Source organism: Procambarus clarkii, chromosome 78, assembly GCF_040958095.1.
Source record: "Procambarus clarkii isolate CNS0578487 chromosome 78, FALCON_Pclarkii_2.0, whole genome shotgun sequence".
Classification (NCBI taxonomy): Eukaryota; Metazoa; Arthropoda; class Malacostraca; order Decapoda; family Cambaridae; genus Procambarus; species Procambarus clarkii.
This window is the reverse complement of record NC_091227.1, coordinates 11,301,414-11,319,703: the sequence shown is the minus strand read 5'-3', so window position 1 is coordinate 11,319,703 and position 18,290 is coordinate 11,301,414. Positions and strand designations below refer to the sequence as shown.

Genomic DNA, 18,290 nt, shown 5'->3' with positions numbered 1-18,290 from the left:
GAGGGGCAAGGTGTGGGAGCAAGCATAGCAGCCAGGGGCACTGAGCCTAAACCCATAGGCTCAGACCCAAAATCAACACCCAAACGTTCCCAGAGGAACAGGCAATGGCAAGAAAACACCAGAAAAACAAAGAAACGACAACAGGAGAACAAAAACCCTGAAAATTTTTTGAAAACTCACCAGAGACGCTCGCTCGCACACCCAGACGCATGTAAACAAACCGCAACGCCGCCCTGGTGGCCACGCCGTGAAACCGGCAGACGAAAATGGCCGCCAGCAGGGGCTGTGACCGACGCTAAATACATAAAAACACGCCAGCAAATGTGGGAAGCTAGCAGACTGGAAGGGCGAAAAACGCCGCCCAACAGCAGAAAAACCCCTAAAGGGGCAAAACCGCCCCAGAACTGCTAGCAGGCAACCCCCACAGCCCCGGGAACCAACAACAGAGGCCCCGGGGCAGAGCCGTCCTCCAAGCCCTCCGCCCTTAAAGAAAAGCAAGAGCCCATGGGAAAGGCAACAAGAAAGGGCCGCTGGTAAGACGCAGAAGCCTTGGCATGAGGCACAGGCTCAAACCTCCGTCCCCCACCCGAACGGGGCAGCCCCCGAAAACCGCCCGAGTCTCTGCCGCAACTAAACCCCGCCCCGACCCCGAAACCCGCAGACGGTCCGGAGCCGGGAACATGGAGAGAAAGGGGCGAGCAGCACCTAACCAAACGGGGCGGCCACGGGGCATTCGAGTGGGAAACCAACCTAGCATGTTGCAGCAACCTAACCTAACCAACATGGATGCTGCCGTACTCTGAACAGTAATAACATCAGGAGAGTACTGGAGAACAAGCAGAGAATCACTCGCAAGACTCCGGGTCAAGGTGTCAGTGACCCAACAGGTAGCATGACGGAGGTAAAATTGGCGACTGTCACCCGGAGACAAGGGAACAGCAACCAACGATCCCGTACAAGACGGGTTGGAACCCGGAAGACACATTCAATGGTCCCCCGAGCCCAGACAGGGGTTTCCAGGGCCCGTAGGGTAACAACTACGGGAAGCCCGGGCAAGGTGTTGCTAACCGGTTAAGAAACCCAAACATAACAAGAGGGTAGATTATAGCACTGAAAACCCCTGAGACGTGTACAAGCACGGGGGCCTAGCAGAGGGCCGCCAAACACTACCAATGGAACTATAACCACCTTAGGCAGACCCCCACCAGGCAAGAAAATGAAAAACAAAAGAAAAACCCCGCAAAAGTACACCGTCTCCAGAGGCAACAGAAACCGGCCGCCGCTTAGGTGGCAGGCTGCGCAACACCTTGACGCCCTAACCAGCACAATACCAATCCCTACCCAGGGCCAAACAAGGGCCCCAAGCCCCAGCTGTCCCCAAGGGCGAGGCAAATGCCAAGCAGCAAGAACCTCTACGGGAATGGTTCCCGAACGCCCCAGGGAAGATAACCCTGTTACGCAAGGGCAGTACTCACAGGGCGCTTAGGGAAGTCAGCCACTAAGCACATGCAGCCCCGGCACTGATGAAGTACTCCTGGCCACCGCACACCACAACACACGGCAGTGAACGCCACACAAGGCAAACACCGCCTAGGAAACTGAGGCCAGAGAAGCGTCAATCCTGGTTGACATTAGCGAACGAACTGGAGCTTGGCAGCCGGCGCGGTAGGTCCGGGGCTCCCCCCTCCCCCTCCCGGGGTGGGGAGGGCTGCGCGGACGATCGGCGCGGCAGTAAAGTGTGATGTTTGCTTGTTTGCTTGTTTCCTTGGGATTGTAGGGAGTTTTCTACCTCTCTGTTCGGTTTTTGTTGTAGTTTCTTACCATGTGGGGTTTGTTTTGTTACGTCTACCTTTCTGGGTGCCTAACCCCGGTTGATGGCAGATAAGGAAAACCCCCAACCATATGGGGTTTTCCAGGGCCATTGCTCCCTGAAACCTCTCTGAAGGGGCCAGGTTCTGGCGCTGGTCCCTGGTAGGTCTGAACTCCTTAGCTAATGTCCCGGTCAAACATAACATACATTAGCCCGATAAGCTCCAGGGAGCCGTAGGGGCTCCCCACAGAAAAAACTATGAAAAATCAGTCAGAGACATTGAAATAATTAGGTAATTATCTCTTTGTGGCAACCCCGCCTGACAGCTGGCGAGCAACAGACCATCTGGGATGCACGCCGAGTCAGCGCCTGTTTTTTGCCAGACTTCCCCACCCTATAGCGGGCAATATATGCTACTTACGATTTTTTTTCCATGATCAGAGAACACAAAATAACAGGTTTAGAAGAAAAAAATTTTTTATATTTTTTTTTTGGTATGCGCCTGTGGGTGACAAATGCTAAATAGCCCGGAGCCACACAAGGGTTAAACGGCTTGCGGATACACGGGGTTCACCACACCTTCATCAGGGCTCTTGTAAATTGATGTCATTTAAAAAAAAAATTGTGGGCCAAATTCCCGGGTGTGAGGGGCCTCAGTATTGAGTGAGCTACCAAGCCTGACGCACGCAGCATGAGCTCACAGTACTGCTGTTCAGCTTGTAACCACAGCATCGCCTAAAAAAGCCATAATATACATGTTCATGCTATTATTTAGCGATGATAATATTACAGAAGGCCCCTGATTGTGATAAAAATGACCAGGATTCTGATAATAGCAGGATTGTTGTGATAATTAGCGCTGTAGTGGGAGGAGTAATCTTGGTGGGGAGGGAGGTAGCGTTGTCTGCTGACTCTGTGTGACCACCTTTTACTGTCTGAACTCAGTATACCAGCTTAGTTGTTCACTATGGTAAACAAAACATGCAGATACTTATATATAACGTCAGTATATAAAAGCAAAAACAGTATGGTGGGAGGAGAATGGTGGCGAGTCAGGTGAAGTGAGGGAGGGAGGGAGTGGCAGCAAGTGGCAGGCTGCCACTTGCTGCCACTGCCACTCAGCATACCAACTTAGTGGTTCGTTATGGTGAACACGAACGTAGATACTTATATATAATGTGTATATACAGTGTAATAACAGCAAAAGGAGTGGGGAAGAAGCCATTTTGGTGATGGGTGTGGCAACATCTGCATAATTTGTCATGTTGGTAGGGGTGGCCACTATGCTCTTTGGGCATTATACCGGCTTAGTTGAACAGTTATGGTGAACAAAACATGTAGATACTTATATATAACGTCGGTATATAGGGTAATAACATCACAAACAGTATTGTTGGGGGAGAAATTTTAGTGCGTCTAACCTTGAATATGTGAGGGAAGCAGCCGCCACCTGACTGTGTGTAGCGACGTCTATTGCCTGAACTAACTATATCAACTTAGTTGTACAGTTGTGGTGAACAAAACATGTAGATATTTATATATAATGTCTGTATATAGTAAATAAAAGCAAAAACAGTATTGTGGGAAGAGAATGTGGGTGAGTCAGGTGAGTTGAGGGAGGGAGGAAGTAGCAGCCAGTGGCGGGCTGCCACTGGCTGCCATTGCCACTGCCACTCAGCATGCCGACTTGTGGTTCGTTATGGTGAACACGAATGTAGATACTTATATATAACGTCTGTATATAGTGAATAAAAGCAAAGACAGTATGGTGGTAGGAGAATGTGGGCGAGTGAGGTGTTGAGGGAGTGAGTGGCAGCGAGTGACTGGCTGGTGTGTGGCGGTCACTCCTCGTTGCTTTCTGACTCATAATACCAACCTAGTGGTTCGTTATGGTGCACAAAACATGCAGATACTTATATATAACCTGTGTATATAGTGTAATAATCGGCAAAGTATTTGTTCACTGCTTAATAACATAATTGAATCAACAATATACACATCATATTTTTGAGTGTAGCGTTGATTCACTCATTTTATTATATAAATATATCACACTATACACTATTGAATAATATTACAGCAAAAAAACCAGCGTTGAATGTAATGAAACACAATTTTCTGGGTGAGTCCCGGAGGCTCCCCGGAGCTATCCATGGCTGATATGGATACCCTAACTATTTTGCATCAGTCGATGTGGGTGGAGTTCTAGGCCTACCGGGGACCACTAGCCAGAACCTGGCCCCCTCAAAGAGGCACGGGGAGCAATGGCCCATAGAAATGCACATGTGATTTGGAGCATTCTATATCTGCCATCGACCGGGACAGGCACCCAGAAAGGTATGCGCCACAAAACACACCCCTATTCTAGTTAACAACAAAAATCGACAAACGAGTAGACAGAACTTCCCCAGGAAAACGAACTAACAAGCATGACGTCACACGAGCCGCGCCGCATGTCTGTGCAGTTCCCCCCCCTCCCTGGGAGGGGGAAGGGGGAGCCCCAGACCCCCACGCCGGCGATCCCCGGCCCAGTTCTGGGGCTGGATATCAAAACCGCGAAAAAACCCGCCGACCGGAGGGCGGGAGGGTGCCGGAGAGCCTCCGGGACTCACCCAGAAAATGGCGTTTCATTACATTCAACGCTGGTTTTCTGGGGGGAGCCCCTACGGCTACCCGGAGCTACTTCACCAAAGAATACCTAAGAAAACAAGGGGACATACCTGGGAGGCAGTCGGTGAACCACTCCGCAACACGAAGTCGAGACAATAACCCAAAGACCCCTCCGGAAAGCAGCAGGCACATCATTCACCAGAAAAAAGGGAGAACAGCCGCAGACGAAGAAACCTATGACCATGACCATAGGAGCCAAAAAACCACTGCGCCTGAGAAGAGTGAGAACAAAAAGAAGCAAACACAGAGGACGAAGGCACAAAAACCCCATCGCACCCGAGACCAAAAGTCATGCAGAAACCCCAAGAAGAGGGGGACATGACAGAGAAGGTCTGTCCCGGAAAAAAGGGGCGAAGACCGTAGAAAAGCATCCACCGACAGGACGAAAACAACGGGCCCAATGGACAAGGAAACCAAGCCCAGGGAGGGGCCGACGCCCATAAAGCACGTGCGGAGAGGGGGAACGGAAAAACCCCACACCACAAAACTGCAAGCCCCGCCCAGAGGGGTAGAAACACCCCGGCGGGGACCTACGGGGCCTGAGGCCCCTCATGTAAGCCCCACCCCAGCAACCCACCCAGCAGGCACCGGGGCCGAGCTGACCCCTCAAAGCCCCAGCGTCAAGAAAAACCCCGGGGCAGCCGTGAAAAACACTACGGAAGGGAGCCCACTAGGCTCTGGAACTTGAACCGAAACTGGAGGATAGGCGAGGGGCGAGACGAAGACCCCAAGCTCATCCCCAGCCAGCACAATGAGGCGAGGACTAAACAGAGAATCCAGGAATATGAAAAAACCAGGCCCGGCACAGCAAAATCGGCAAGGAAGGAGAGCCCCAGAGGGAGCACGGAAGGGCCGAACATAATGCCACAACCAACCCCGACACGCAGCTGCAGTACCAAAACCGCAGCAAAACGTCGCCACACTCCCCGAGGAAGCGACAGAGAAGATAGATAAATCGTACACGAGTGGCACACAAGGGGACACAGGTGGAAACCGAGCACCCAACTGAGCCACAGGGACGGTAGAAGAAACGTGTGCAGTGTAACAGGCAAACAAAGGAACACATTAGGCAGCCCAACATGGGCTGACTCTATACACAGCCCCAAGAGCAGAGATGAGAGCGCCCAAGAAGCACAGAATCCGCCCGACAGGCAAACGACAGGGGAGAGGCGGAACCAAATAGCCAGAACCCAACCTGCAAGCACAAGGAGGCAAACACGAAACCTCCGACACAGGAAAACGTACTACCAAACAGGCACCCCCACCGTTGCACTACGAAACAAGGTGGAGGCGGGGCCCCGAACTTAAGCAAGGTTAGACAAGCATAGGAGAGGGGCAGGAGGAGTACAGGCAGGAGTCGCCTCAGAAGGGCCAAGAGGCCACCCGCAGACACCCGTGAACCGAAGAAGGAATCAGGTGGAGAGAACAAGAGCTGCCCAGCATGGGCTAATAGCCCTGCAGTAGGCACCTCGGGTGATACGGTCCACATTCTCAAGTACGTATGAACACCCATTCCTACTCCCAAAAACAAAAACAGCGGCAGGACGAAGGAGATGCCAAACTGCACCAACTCACCTGCAGAACACAGGCGCTGAAGGGCCATGACGCAAGCCTATGAGTCCGTAGCCGCCGGAGGCGGCCAGGGCGCCCATGCTGGAGAGGAGGAGGGGAGCAGTGAAGGAGGCTCCCCACCCTAGAATGCAGGGAAAAACCTTGTGACTTCCTCACAGCGGCACACCAGAACACCCCCAAAGCAACGGGGCACAGATAGGATTAAGAAAAGAGCGAGAGGCGAAGCCCACCCCGAGAGAAATGGATGCAGAACACCACGTGTGCACACCGCCCAGAACCAAAACAAACTCCCACGATGCATGCGCCGAACGTGAAAGAAAAGTAGCTCAACAAGGCAAGAAGTAGCCCAACAAGGTGAGAAGTAGCCCAACAAGGCGACAAGGAGCCCAACAAGGGGACAAGGAGCCCAACCGGCAACAAGGAGCCTAACCGGCAACAAGGAGCCCAACCGGCAACAAGGAGCCCAAACTGCTACAAGGAACCCAAACCACTACAAAGGAGCGCAAATGGCTACAAAGGAGCGCAAACAGCTACAAGGAGTGCAAACGGCTACAAGGACCCAGTATGGAGGCAAACTCCGGGACACGCAGGAGGTAAGCCGAAAAGGCCAACCGCACCGCAGGCGAAGAGATGCGGGTAGCCGAAAACCTCCGGAAGACGGAACCGAAAAACCTCAGGGACACGGAACCAAACCCAGGGAGGAGCAGAACCCAAGCCCAAATCGTACGCAGAGGGGAGAAAGAAAACCCCACTCCTCGCAACAGTAAGCCCCGCTCAGAAGGACGGAAATCCAGGCGGGGCGCAATGGAGCCCCAGGCCCCCAAGGTCGCTCCTCCCCAACCCCAGGAGCCTCTACACCAGGCCCCAGGGCCGAGTCGACCTCCAAAGCCCCGGCCCCACAAGAAAAAGCCGGGGCAGCCGAGAGAGCTGGAAGAGAAGGGGCCCACTGGTCAGACCCCGGAGCATCGGCCGGAGGAACAGACTCGAATGCCTCCGCAGCCACCCCGGACGGGGCAACCCCCGAAACTGCACAAGTCTCAGAACCTCTAACCCCGCCCCAACCTCGAAGCCTGCAGATGCGTAGGGGCCAGAAGCAGGAGGGGAAAAAACAACGGGGGAGTGGAAGGAACCAAGGCCGAAGCGACCAAAACCCCCAAGTCTGGGTCCCTACACAAGCGGAGCAGCATCGGGGCGTCCGGGGAAGCGACAAACCCGAGCGCGTTGCAACACCCTACCATGCAACGCGTGAGCTGCCTGCACCCAAGGAAATCCATCAGCAGACTGGGTGAATGGAATCACGAACAAGCAACAAAGCTCGCAGGACTCAGGGTCGAATGTGTCACCGACCCAACAGGCAGCATGACGGAGGCAAAAACAAGGAGAGTCACTCTGAGACAAAGGGACAGAGAACCCTCAACTCGCACAAAGCGAGAGGGGACGCAAGGGTCTCCACTATCGGACCCGAGAGCCCCCGGGGGGTTTCCAGGGCCCGTAGACTGGGTCTGCTAAGGGTTATCCCAGGCAGGGCACTGCTAACTGGCGCCCCAAACTACCAAGCAAACTGCTAAAGCTGAACCCACGGGACGTGTCCACCTGTGAGGGCGAAGCAGGGGGCGCCACCACACAAACGAACCTAATATAAGGGGGGGGGGACACAAGGCAGACCCCCCTACCAGGCAAAAACAAATATAAAAGAAAAACCACACAAGCGGACAACGTTCCCAGAGGGAACAGAGCCGGCCGCTGTCATAGGTGAAAACTAGCTATGTAGTACCCTGCGCCCCTCCAGTGCTATAACTACCACTTACCCTAAGGGAAACAAGGGAGTAAACCCCAAAACCCTCAGGGCCGCCAAACACCAAGCAGCGAAAAGCAATCAGAGGTAGACCCAAGGTGACTTGTGGAAGGCAACCCCAAGCCCGAAGGGCGGTACTTACAGGGCACTCAGGGAAGGTGACCCTAAGCACATGCAGCCTGAGTACCTGAGAATACTACTCCCAGCTCATACGACCACCATAAGAGCAGCACTGCAAACAAGTCACAGCACTGAGACAAGACTGGAGCTGGAGCCACATGACCGTGCATTATCCCATCAGCCGAGGAACTGAGGCAGGGATCGCCGGTGTGGGGGTCTGAGGCTCCCCCTTCCCCCTTCCGGGGAGGGGGAAGCTGCGCAGACATGCGGCGCAGCTCGTGTGACGTCATGCTTCTTAGTTCGTTTTCCTGGGGGAGTTCTGTCCACTCGTTTGTCGATTTTTGTTGTTAACCAGAATAGGGGTTTGTTGTGTGGCGCTTACCTTTCTGGGTGCCTGTCCCGGTCGATGGCAGATATAGAATGCTCCAAATCACATGTGCATTTCTATGGGCCATTGCTCCCCATGCCTCTCTGAGGGGGCCAGGTTCTGGCTCGTGGTCCCCAGTAGGCCTAGAACTCCACCCACATCGACTGATGCAAAATAGTTAGGGTATCCATATCATCCATGGATAGCTCCGGGGAGCCATAGGGGCTCCCCCCAGAAAACCAGCGTTGAATGTAATGAAAAGCCATTTTCAGGGTGAGCCCCGGAGGCTCCCTGGAGCTTATCGGGCTAATGTATGTTATGTTAGACCGGGACATTAGCTATGGAGTTCAGACCTACCAGGGACCAGCGCCAGAACCTGGCCCCTTCAGAGAGGTTTCAGGAAGCAATGGCCCTGGAAAACCCCATATGGTTGGGGGATTTCCTTATCTGCCATCGACCGGGGTTAGGCACCCAGAAAGGAAGGCGTAACAAAACAAACCCCACATGGTAAAAAACTACAACAAAAACCGAACAGAGAGATAGAAAACTCCCTACAATCCCAAGGAAAACAATCAAACAATCAATTTACTGCCGTGCCTGTCGTCCGCGCAGCCCTCCCCTCCTCGGGAGGGGGAGGGGGGGGCCTCGGACCTCACCACACTGGCTGCCTTCAGTTCGGAAACTAGGCTTCAACCAACGTGAAAAATCCTGCCGACCAGATGGGAGGGAGGGTAGCCAGGGAGCCTCCGGGGCTCACCCAGAAAATGGCGTTTCATTACATTCAACGCTGGTTTTCTGTGAGGAGCCGCTACGGCTCCCTGGAGCTACATACCCAAAGAGAAGGAAAAAGGGGACTTACCCGGGAGGCGGCGGCCACAAACTCAACGCGAAGTCGAGACAACTGGCTGCAACCTGCGACACAAAGCAACAAAAGAACGCCGAGGAGCAGGGACGTTCACCAAATAACGGGCGGCCAGGACCCTGTTCGACTTCCAAAATCCACGTGCCCGAATATGTGCCCAAGACATATTACCAAACATGGCAGCCAAAGCCACAAACTTCCTAACGTAATGGGCGCGAGGATAGACAGCAGGCTGGCTAGACTTTATAACCCTGCGGACAACCTGGGTGACCCGAGCCCTGGAACAGGGAACGAGGGAAACCGGATCAACCCAAAGCGCATCCCCAGCCACCCCGGCTGAAGCGCGCAGGTAACGGCGAAGTGCTGCAACTGGACACAACACATGATGCACCCCCGGCCGAACCAACCAAGCATCAATGACCCACGGACCCCTCCAGAAAGCAGCCGTCTCGTTCTTCGCCAGAAAAGATGGAGAAGGCTGCAAACGGACAAACCCACCCCCAGGACCAAAAGAGCAGAAACCCCTGCGCCGGAGGAGAGCATGAAGTTCCCCTACCCGGCTCCCAGAGGCCAATGCCAACAAAAACAAACCCTTGGAAAAACAATCAGGAACTGAAGGAGCCACCACAAACCGAGGAGAGGAAAGATAGGAGAGCACCCTGTCCAAGGACCAGGACGGCTCAGGAGGCGCATGAGGAGGCCGGAGGTGAAACATAGCACGGGAAAGCTTACAAAACGGGGCGGATGTGAAGTCCACCCCGAAAGCTAGCTTGAGCGGCTCCGCCAGCGCCACACGATACGAGGCGACAGTATTAGGCATCAAATGACGGTCCTGAAAAAACCAAGAAAGAAAGGACAAAACAACCCGATACGAAAGAAAAGACAACCTACGAAGAGCCAGAAAATGGCAAAAAGAATGCCAGGAAACTTCATACTGTCGCCGAGACGAAGCTCTCAGGTGGGACACCATCAAAGAAGCCACCTGATCACCATAGAAATGGTGATACACCTGCGTCAAAAAGACCAGACGCGAAAAGCAGAGAAGAAGGTCGAACCAGCCTCGTACATGATCGGACCGACCTGCTGAAAGAGGCGGAGCCGCGGGAAACGTCCCAGGTTCGGGCACCCAGCCAAAAGCACCAGAAACCAAGGCTGGGCCGGCCACCAAGGGGCCACGAGGACTACTCTCCCTGGGAATGTCTCCAACCGAACCAGAAGCCGAAGCAACAGCTGGACCGGAGGAAAGAGGTACAGGTAACCCCACCTCGACCAGTCCTACCGAAAGGCATCCACCGCGAACTCTTTGCAGTCGAGGAAGGGCGTCACATATATTGGGAGACGCCGAGAGCACGCCAACGCGAAGAGGTCCACATCTGGGAGACCGTATGTCTGGCAGATCCAACGAAACGAGTCGTCGTCGACCGTCCACTCCGTGGACAGGGGAAGGAAGCGAGACAGACCGTCCGCCAGAACGTTGGACACTCCCCGGACATGAACCGCACGGAGAGCCAAACCCCGAGAATCCAGCAGACGAACCACTCGAAGGGACAACCCCAAAGAGCTAAGGACCGAAGAGAACCCCCGCGGTTCAGGCAATGAACCACTGGAGAACAGTCCGAATGGAGGCGAATGGTCGATCCCCGAGCGACTCGAATCCTCCGAAGCGCGAACCAGACAGCCACGAACTCCTGAACCGTGCTGTGAGCCCGATGGAAGGACGGACCCCACCGTCTCTGGCCTGCCTGGCGAGCATTGGTCACAAAGCCCCAGCCGAGAGACAACGCATCCGTGAACACATCGAGCGAGGGCTCGGGAAGGCGCCAAGGCACCGAACCCCGAAAAGCCCGAAGAGGAAGCCGGTGACGCAGCAACCGACATAAGACCCCCGGAGGACGAACCCAACGATCACGAGAGAGGCGGAAAGGACGTCCCCGAAGGAACCAAAACAGACGCCGAAGCCAAACCCAACCCGGCGGGTAGACTAGCACGGCGAAGTTCAGACTCCCGCACAACTGCTCGAGCAACCGCCGAGTGACCCAGAACCCCTTCAGAAACAGCTGACGGCGGTCCCGCAGCCGCCGCAACGCCTCTGGAGGGAGAGACAAGGAAGCGGTCCGAGAATCCCAAACAAGACCCAGCCAGGTCCGAACCGGGGACGGAACCAGATGGGACTTCCTCCAGTTCACCAGGAACCCGAACCTGGCGAGCTGGGAAAGAACCATATCCCTGGCGAGCAGACAAGCTGACCGACTGGGAGCCCACACCAGCCAGTCGTCGAGGTAGGCCAAAACCCGAATCTCTAGAAGACGCAGACGGGTCACCACAACCCGGGTCAGATGTGTGAAAACGCGAGGTGCCAGATTTAAGCCAAAAGGTAGGCATCGAAAACAGTAAGCATAACGCCCCACCACAAAACCTAACCAGTCCCTGAACCCCGGATGAATAGGAACGGGCCAATAGGCGTCCTTGAGGTCCAGGGACACCATCCAGGCACCCAGCTCCAACAGAAGCCGGACCTGAGACAGAGTAGTCATCCGAAAGGAGGGACAAGGAATCCAGGGGTTCAGACGGGACAAGTCCAGAATGAACCTCAGATCCGCACAGTGCCATTTCGGCACTGGAAACAGACGGGAAACCCACCTGAGGGACGTAGTCGTTTCGACCACGCCCAAGTGCACCCACTCCAAGACTATTTGACGAAGCGCAGGAGAAGAAACCTGCCCTGTTAGCCCCGAACCCCCCAAAGGAGGTCGAGTCGCCCAACGCCACCACAGGCCGGATGACACAACCGAAAAGGCCCACAAATCGTGGGACCAAGCGTGGGCAAACAGAGCGAGCCTCCCCCCCATTGCCCCGTCAATGGGGCAAACCGCGAAAGGGCCAACGCCCCCTTACGAGAACCCAACCGTCGAATAGGGCGATCACTGCGCCAACCAGACGACGCTGGCCCCGAAGGGAACAACGGCTCAGAAACTGGCACCAATGACCCACCTCGACCAGCGGAACCCGGAACCTTGGCAGAACCCTTCCGAAACTGCCGAGAACGACTACTCCGGACAATCAACAAGTCCGCCATAGGACGACAAATAGACGAAGCCGCGTGCAGAAACAGAGACCGCAGTCTCTGCAAACAGCAAGGGACAAAACGGAGACGAAAACCTAAGAGCCAGGGCCCAAGCGGATTCCAAAGAGAGGGCGAGCACAGCCTGACGGCACGCGAGGCGAGAAGCAAAAAACAGAAATACCGCTTCCTTCAGGATGGGCGCAAAGAGCTTCAACAGTGCAGCCGCGCCCTAGCTGCAGAAGACAGCGCCCCAGACGAAGGCCCTTCACTCAACGCTCCCACATCCTCCTCAAGCCAAGCAGAAGAGAGCTCGAGAAGGGAAAAGAAACGCAAGACTGAAGCCAAATGCCCACGGGAGCGCAACTCCTCCACAATCAATGAAGCCGAAAGCTGAGGAACCTGTAAGTGAAGCTGGAAAAGGCCAACATCCCGAGAAAGCACAGGAGCGAATAAGCACAAATTAAGGTGCTCAAACTCGCCCCCCAGGTAAACCTGCATAAAAGTAGCAGTTTCCCGCCAATCAAGCGTGCGGGTCCGACAGAACCCATGCCACGCCCCCAACGAAAAGAAAGGGCAGTCTGCCAGCCAGGAAGACTCCGGAACCTCCAAACGCACCCAAAAACGGGAAGAAGAACCGAACTCAAACGAGGACGGATCCATTGGGGAGGCATAACCCGGGTCGCACAAGAGGTATGCAGCAAGAGCTTCCCGAGCCACCTTCGCGGAGATACGGGAAGTAGCAAACCGCCTGGAAAGACGGAGCCAAGGTACCCAAAGGTGCCCGGAACCGAACCCGGGGAGGAGCTGAACCCAAATCATACTCATACAGGGAAAGGGGGTAAGAAAACCCCTCCCCCTGCAACAATAAACCCCGCGGGGAAGGCAAAAGCACCCAAGTGGGGTCACAGGGGGCCCAAGGCCCCCAGGTCGACTCCTCCCCAGCCCCAGGATCCCCTACGTCGGGACCCGGGGCAGAGCCGTCCTCCAAACCCTCTACCCCTGAAGAAAAGGTAGAGTCCAAGGGAAAGGCAGACAAGAAGGGGGTCTGCTGGTGGGACCCAGAAGCCTCGGCAGGAGGAACCGGCTCAAAGGCCTCCATCCCCAACCCGGATGGGGCAGCCCCCGAAGCAGCCCGAGTCTCACTACCAGCTAAACCCTGTGCCAAGGCCGAAACCCGCATATGTTTCGGAGACGGACATAGGGGGGGAGGTGCAGGAAGAACCACAGGGGAAGGACCAGAGGGCGCGGCTGGAGCCAAAGCCATAGTGACCAATGCCCCCAAGTCAGGGTCCCTAAAGCCAAAACGGGGCAGCCTCGGGGCATCCGGGTGGGAAACCAACCTAGCGCGTTGCAATAATCTAAACCTAACATGCAACGCTGATGCTGCCTGCACCCTAATAGGAACATCCTCAGAGTAACACTGGAGCACAAGCAGAGAACATGACTCGCAAGACTCCGGGTCAAAGGTGTCAATGGCCCAACAGGCAGCATGACGGAGGCAAAACAGGTGACTGTCACCCTGAGACAAGGGCACACTGCAACCTTCAAACCCGCACAAGGCAGGCTGGAACTCGGGAGATGCATCCATGGGTCCCCGAGCCCCGACAGGGGTTTCCAGGGTCCGTAGGTTAGCAACTACGGGAAGCCCGGGCAAGGTGTTGCTAACCGGTTAAGAAACCCAAACAAAAACAAGGGTAAATGATAATACTGAAAACCCCTGGGACGTGTACGAGCACAGGGGCCTATCAGAGGGCCACCAAAACAATACCAGGGGAACTATGAGCCCACGAGGCAGAACCTCCACCAGGCAAACAAAAACAAAACAAAAAAGAAAAACCCCGCAAAAGTACACCGTCCCCAGAGCAACAGGAACCGGTCGCCGCTTAGGTGGCAGGCCACGCAACACCTTGATGCCCTACCCAGCACAATACCACTCCCTACCCAAGGCCAAACAAGGGCCCCAAGCCCCAGCTGGCCCCAAGGGCGAGGCAAATGCCGAGCAGCAAGAACCTCTACGGGAGCGGTTCCCGAACACCCCAGAGAAGATAACCCTGACACACAAGGGCAGTACTCACAGGGCGCCTAGGGAAGGAAGCCCCTAGGCGCATGCAGCCCCGGCACTGATGAAGTACTCCTGGCCACCGCACACTACACAAAAACAGCAGAGAACGCTACACGAGACAAACACCGCCAAGGAATTTGAGGCCAGAGAAGTGTCTATCCCGGTTGACACTAGCTTGCAAACTGAAGGCAACCGGCGTGGTGAGGTCCGGGGCCCCCCCCTCCCCCTCCCAGGGAGGGGAGGGCTGCACGGACGACTGGCGCGGCAGTAAATTGATTGCTTGATTGTTTTCCTTCTGATTGTAGGGAGTTTTCTACCTCTCTGTTCGGTTTTTGTTGTAGTTTCTTACCGTGTGGGGCTTGTTTTGTTACGCCTACCTTTCTGGGTGCCTAACCCCGGTCGATGGCAGATAAGGAAAACCCCCAACCATATGGGGGTTTTCCAGGGCCATTGCTCCCTGAAACCTCTCTGAAGGGGCCAGGTTCTGGCGCTGGTCCCTGGTAGGTCTGAACTCCATAGCTAATGTCCCGGTCTAACATAACATACATTAGCCCGATAAGCTCTAGGGAGCCGTAGGGGCTCCCCACAGAAAACTACAAAAAATCAATCAGAGACATTGAAATAATTAGGTAATTATCTCTTTGTGGCTACTCCTGCCTGACAGCTGGCGAGCAACAGACCGTCTGGGATGCACGCTGAGTCAGCACCTGTTTTTGCCAGACTTCCCCTCCCTATAGCGGGAAATATATGCCACTTACGATTTTTTTTTTATTTTTCCCATGATCAGAGAACACAAATTAACAGGTATAGAAGAAAAAATAATTTTTTTTTTTTTGGTATGTGCCTGTGGGTGACAAATGCTAAATAGCCCGGAGCCACCCAAGGGTTAATAGCAATTCTTAACCAGAATGGGGGGATGTTTTGGGGCGCCTATCTTTCTGGGTGCCTGACCCAGTCGATGGCAGACATAGAGTCAGGGCAGACACTGATGCCCAAGACTATTCTCTGTATCAGCCTAGATAGCTCCAGTGAGCCGAAGGGGCTCCCCCAGAAAGTACTATCTAAACAGGTGGATGGGTTGGTATATAAGTATAGTGCTTACAGTGGATGAGTTACACTGAGCCCTGCATCCTCCAAGAGACAGTTGTGGGTGTAGTGAGCAAATAAATATCATATAATAACTATGCAGATGAAAAAGTGTATGTGAGTGACAAGGTACAGTATATAACACACAACATCTAGTACTTGACAGGTTTTACTATCTGCAGCTTTGACACTCACCTATACCCATTAGTTGACATACAACCTTGCTGGTGGGTGAGGGTTGTGCCAGCAAAGATCGCCACTCCAGAATGTGTACAGAGAGAAGTGATGTAGGGGTCCCTTGATCTCCTTCTTGTCTTACAACTGCTACAGTGATTGGAGCATCCAAAGTCAAGAGTTCACTATTATTGAGCATGTTGCAGTGATCTGTAAAAATTGGTTTGCTTTAGAATAAAAATAATTAAGGAAAGCTGAAAAAGTTATATAAAAATCGATTCTCTGCTTGTCTATGGACAAGCTTGTCTATGTATAAAAAAAAAAAAACCAGCGTTGAATGTAATGAAACGCCATTTTCTGGGTGAGACCCGGAGGCTCCCCGGAGCTTTACCGGCTGATATGCTAATGTCAGACTTTGGCATCAGTCATGTGTATGGAGTTCTAGGGCCTACCGGGGACCACGAGCCAGAACCTGGCCCCCTCAGAGAGGCAAGGGGAGCAATGGCCTATAGAAACCCCCGTGTGGTTGGAAGCATTCTATGTCTGCCATCGACCGGGTCAAGCATCCAGAAAGGTAAGCATTCCAAAACAAACCCCTATTCTGGTGAAAATTGCTACCTAAGCCGAACTAGTGGATAGAACTCTTCAACAGAAAACAAGGAAACTAGTATGACGTCATACGTCACCGCGCCGCTGTCTGCGCAGCTCCCCCCTCCCCAGGAGGGGGAAGGGAGAGCCCCAGACCTCCCACGCCGGCTATCCACCCACCAGTTCTGAGGCTGGATGTCAAAACACGCGAAAAACGCCGACCGGAGGGAGGGAGGGTTGCCGGGGAGCCTCCGGGTCTCACCCAGAAAATGCCGTTTCATTACATTCAACGCTGGTTTTCTGGGGGGAGCCCCGTCGGCTCCCCGGAGCTAACTACCCACAGAGGAAGGTCAAAGGGACAAAACCGGGAGGCGGACACCACGCACCCCCCAAGGAGGCGAGACAACTGGCAGCAAATGCCAACCCAAGGCGCCACAGCCCCGAAAATCCTGGGAACAACACGAGAACCACGAGCAGCAAGGCCCCTGCACGAACACCAAAAATCCATGCCCGAAAGACTGCAAGGCCACGTCGCCCAAACGGCAGCGAGAGCAGCGAAGCCACGAACGCCACAGGCATGAGGGAAGAACACATGCAGCTTAGCCGCAAGAACACGGCTGACCACCTGGGACACCATCACCCGCGAACCGGGAAGAACAGAACCGGATCAACGCAAAACGCGCTCCGGACCCAAGCGCCGTGGCACGCAAACAACAGCGGAGGGCCGCCACTGAACACACAAACGACACCCCCGGCCCGACCAACGAAGCACCAACAAACCCTGGACCCCTCCAGAATGCAGCAGCCCCACCCCGCGCCAGAAAAGATGGAGACTGCTGCCATCAAACAACCAAAACGCTAAAACCGAAGGAGCAAGAAAACTCAGCGAACCGACACCCATAGGCAAAGGCCCAAAGGAAAGAGCCGACGAAAAAACACACCGGAACCGAAGGGGCACTACCAACCGAGGAGAAGACAGAGCACGCTGACCAGAGACCAGGATGGTGCAAGCGGCGCACGAACAGGCCGGAGGTGAAACGACGCACAAGACAGCTGACTAACGGTGCAGAAGCAACACCAAGACCGAAAGCAAGCTGAAGCGGCTCCGCCTGCGCCGCACGAAAAGAGGCGACAGTATGTGGCAAGACGACGGCCCCCAACCCCCACTAGAAAACCAAGCCGAGAGTAAACCAAGCCAACAAGAGTAACCACCTAAGAAGGGACAGGAAAAGGAAGGACCGCCAAAATACCCCATACTGCCGCCAAGAGAAGCACGCAGGTGGGACACCTACCACGAAGCCACCCGACCACCAACCGGAGGCAAGACCACAAGGCAGAACATAAGCAGCCCTGACAAGGCCCCCCCGAGCCCAGGAAAAAGGCGGAGCCGCGAGAAGATCTCGGGCGCGACCACCGAAACCCAGGCGGCACAAGGAGATGGAACGTCTGCCGAACAGAAAAACTCCCCAAAGCATGCAAGCCCGCCAGGAGTTCAGAAACGACGGGTCCGACGCGAGACATCGCAAGAACCCCCCCCCCCCCAAAAAAAAAAAAAAAAAAAAAAAAAACGGCAGGGCAGGAAAACCAAAGAAGGCGGAAGGGTCGCCGCCAGAACAGGACCCGAACCAAGGGGCACGAACAACTGCAATAGACCGAGACAAATAAGCACATCACAGGACACAGGCTGACCAACGCCTAAGAATACACGCAGAACATCCCTGCTGCAGAGGAGGCAGGAAGAAAGAGCAGAAGCACAAAAAACCCCAGAACAACCAGGGGTGGACAATCAGGCAGGGACAAAAACCGCACGCAATCCCCAGGCACAAAACAGCAGCAAAGTGCCACTCCACAACCGGACACAGGAACAAGGTCACGCCACCGTGAAACACGGTACCAATGCACACGTGCAGCAGCAACAACAACTTGTAAATAGCAACTCCCCTCTGCAAAGGCAGAGAACGGAGCAGGCAGACCCCAGACAGGGCCAACGGAGACACGACAAAAACCTTGCAGGCCCAGAAACCTGCACCAGGCGACCGACGGCGGAGAAACCCCGCTCGATACCCGCTGGATGAGGTACTGGGAGCTCTTTTACACCTGAAGCCCGGTCCAAGGCTAGG

At 54.6% G+C, this 18,290-nt stretch overlaps 1 protein-coding gene across 3 annotated transcripts in view; it reads right to left on the bottom strand.

Annotated features, from left to right (window-relative positions):
- LOC123746140 (centrosomal protein of 76 kDa) overlaps positions 1-18,290 on the bottom strand; it is a 245,210-nt gene that overhangs the window by 134,627 nt on the left and 92,293 nt on the right. For all 3 annotated transcript variants that reach the window (XR_006771466.2, XM_069314067.1, XM_069314066.1), the window contains one exon: positions 15,604-15,792. Coding sequence is in view for 2 of the 3 variants with exons in the window: in XM_069314067.1 (XP_069170168.1) it covers positions 15,604-15,792 (189 nt within the window). In the remaining variant the exon portion in view is untranslated. The remainder of the gene's footprint in view (positions 1-15,603; positions 15,793-18,290) is intronic.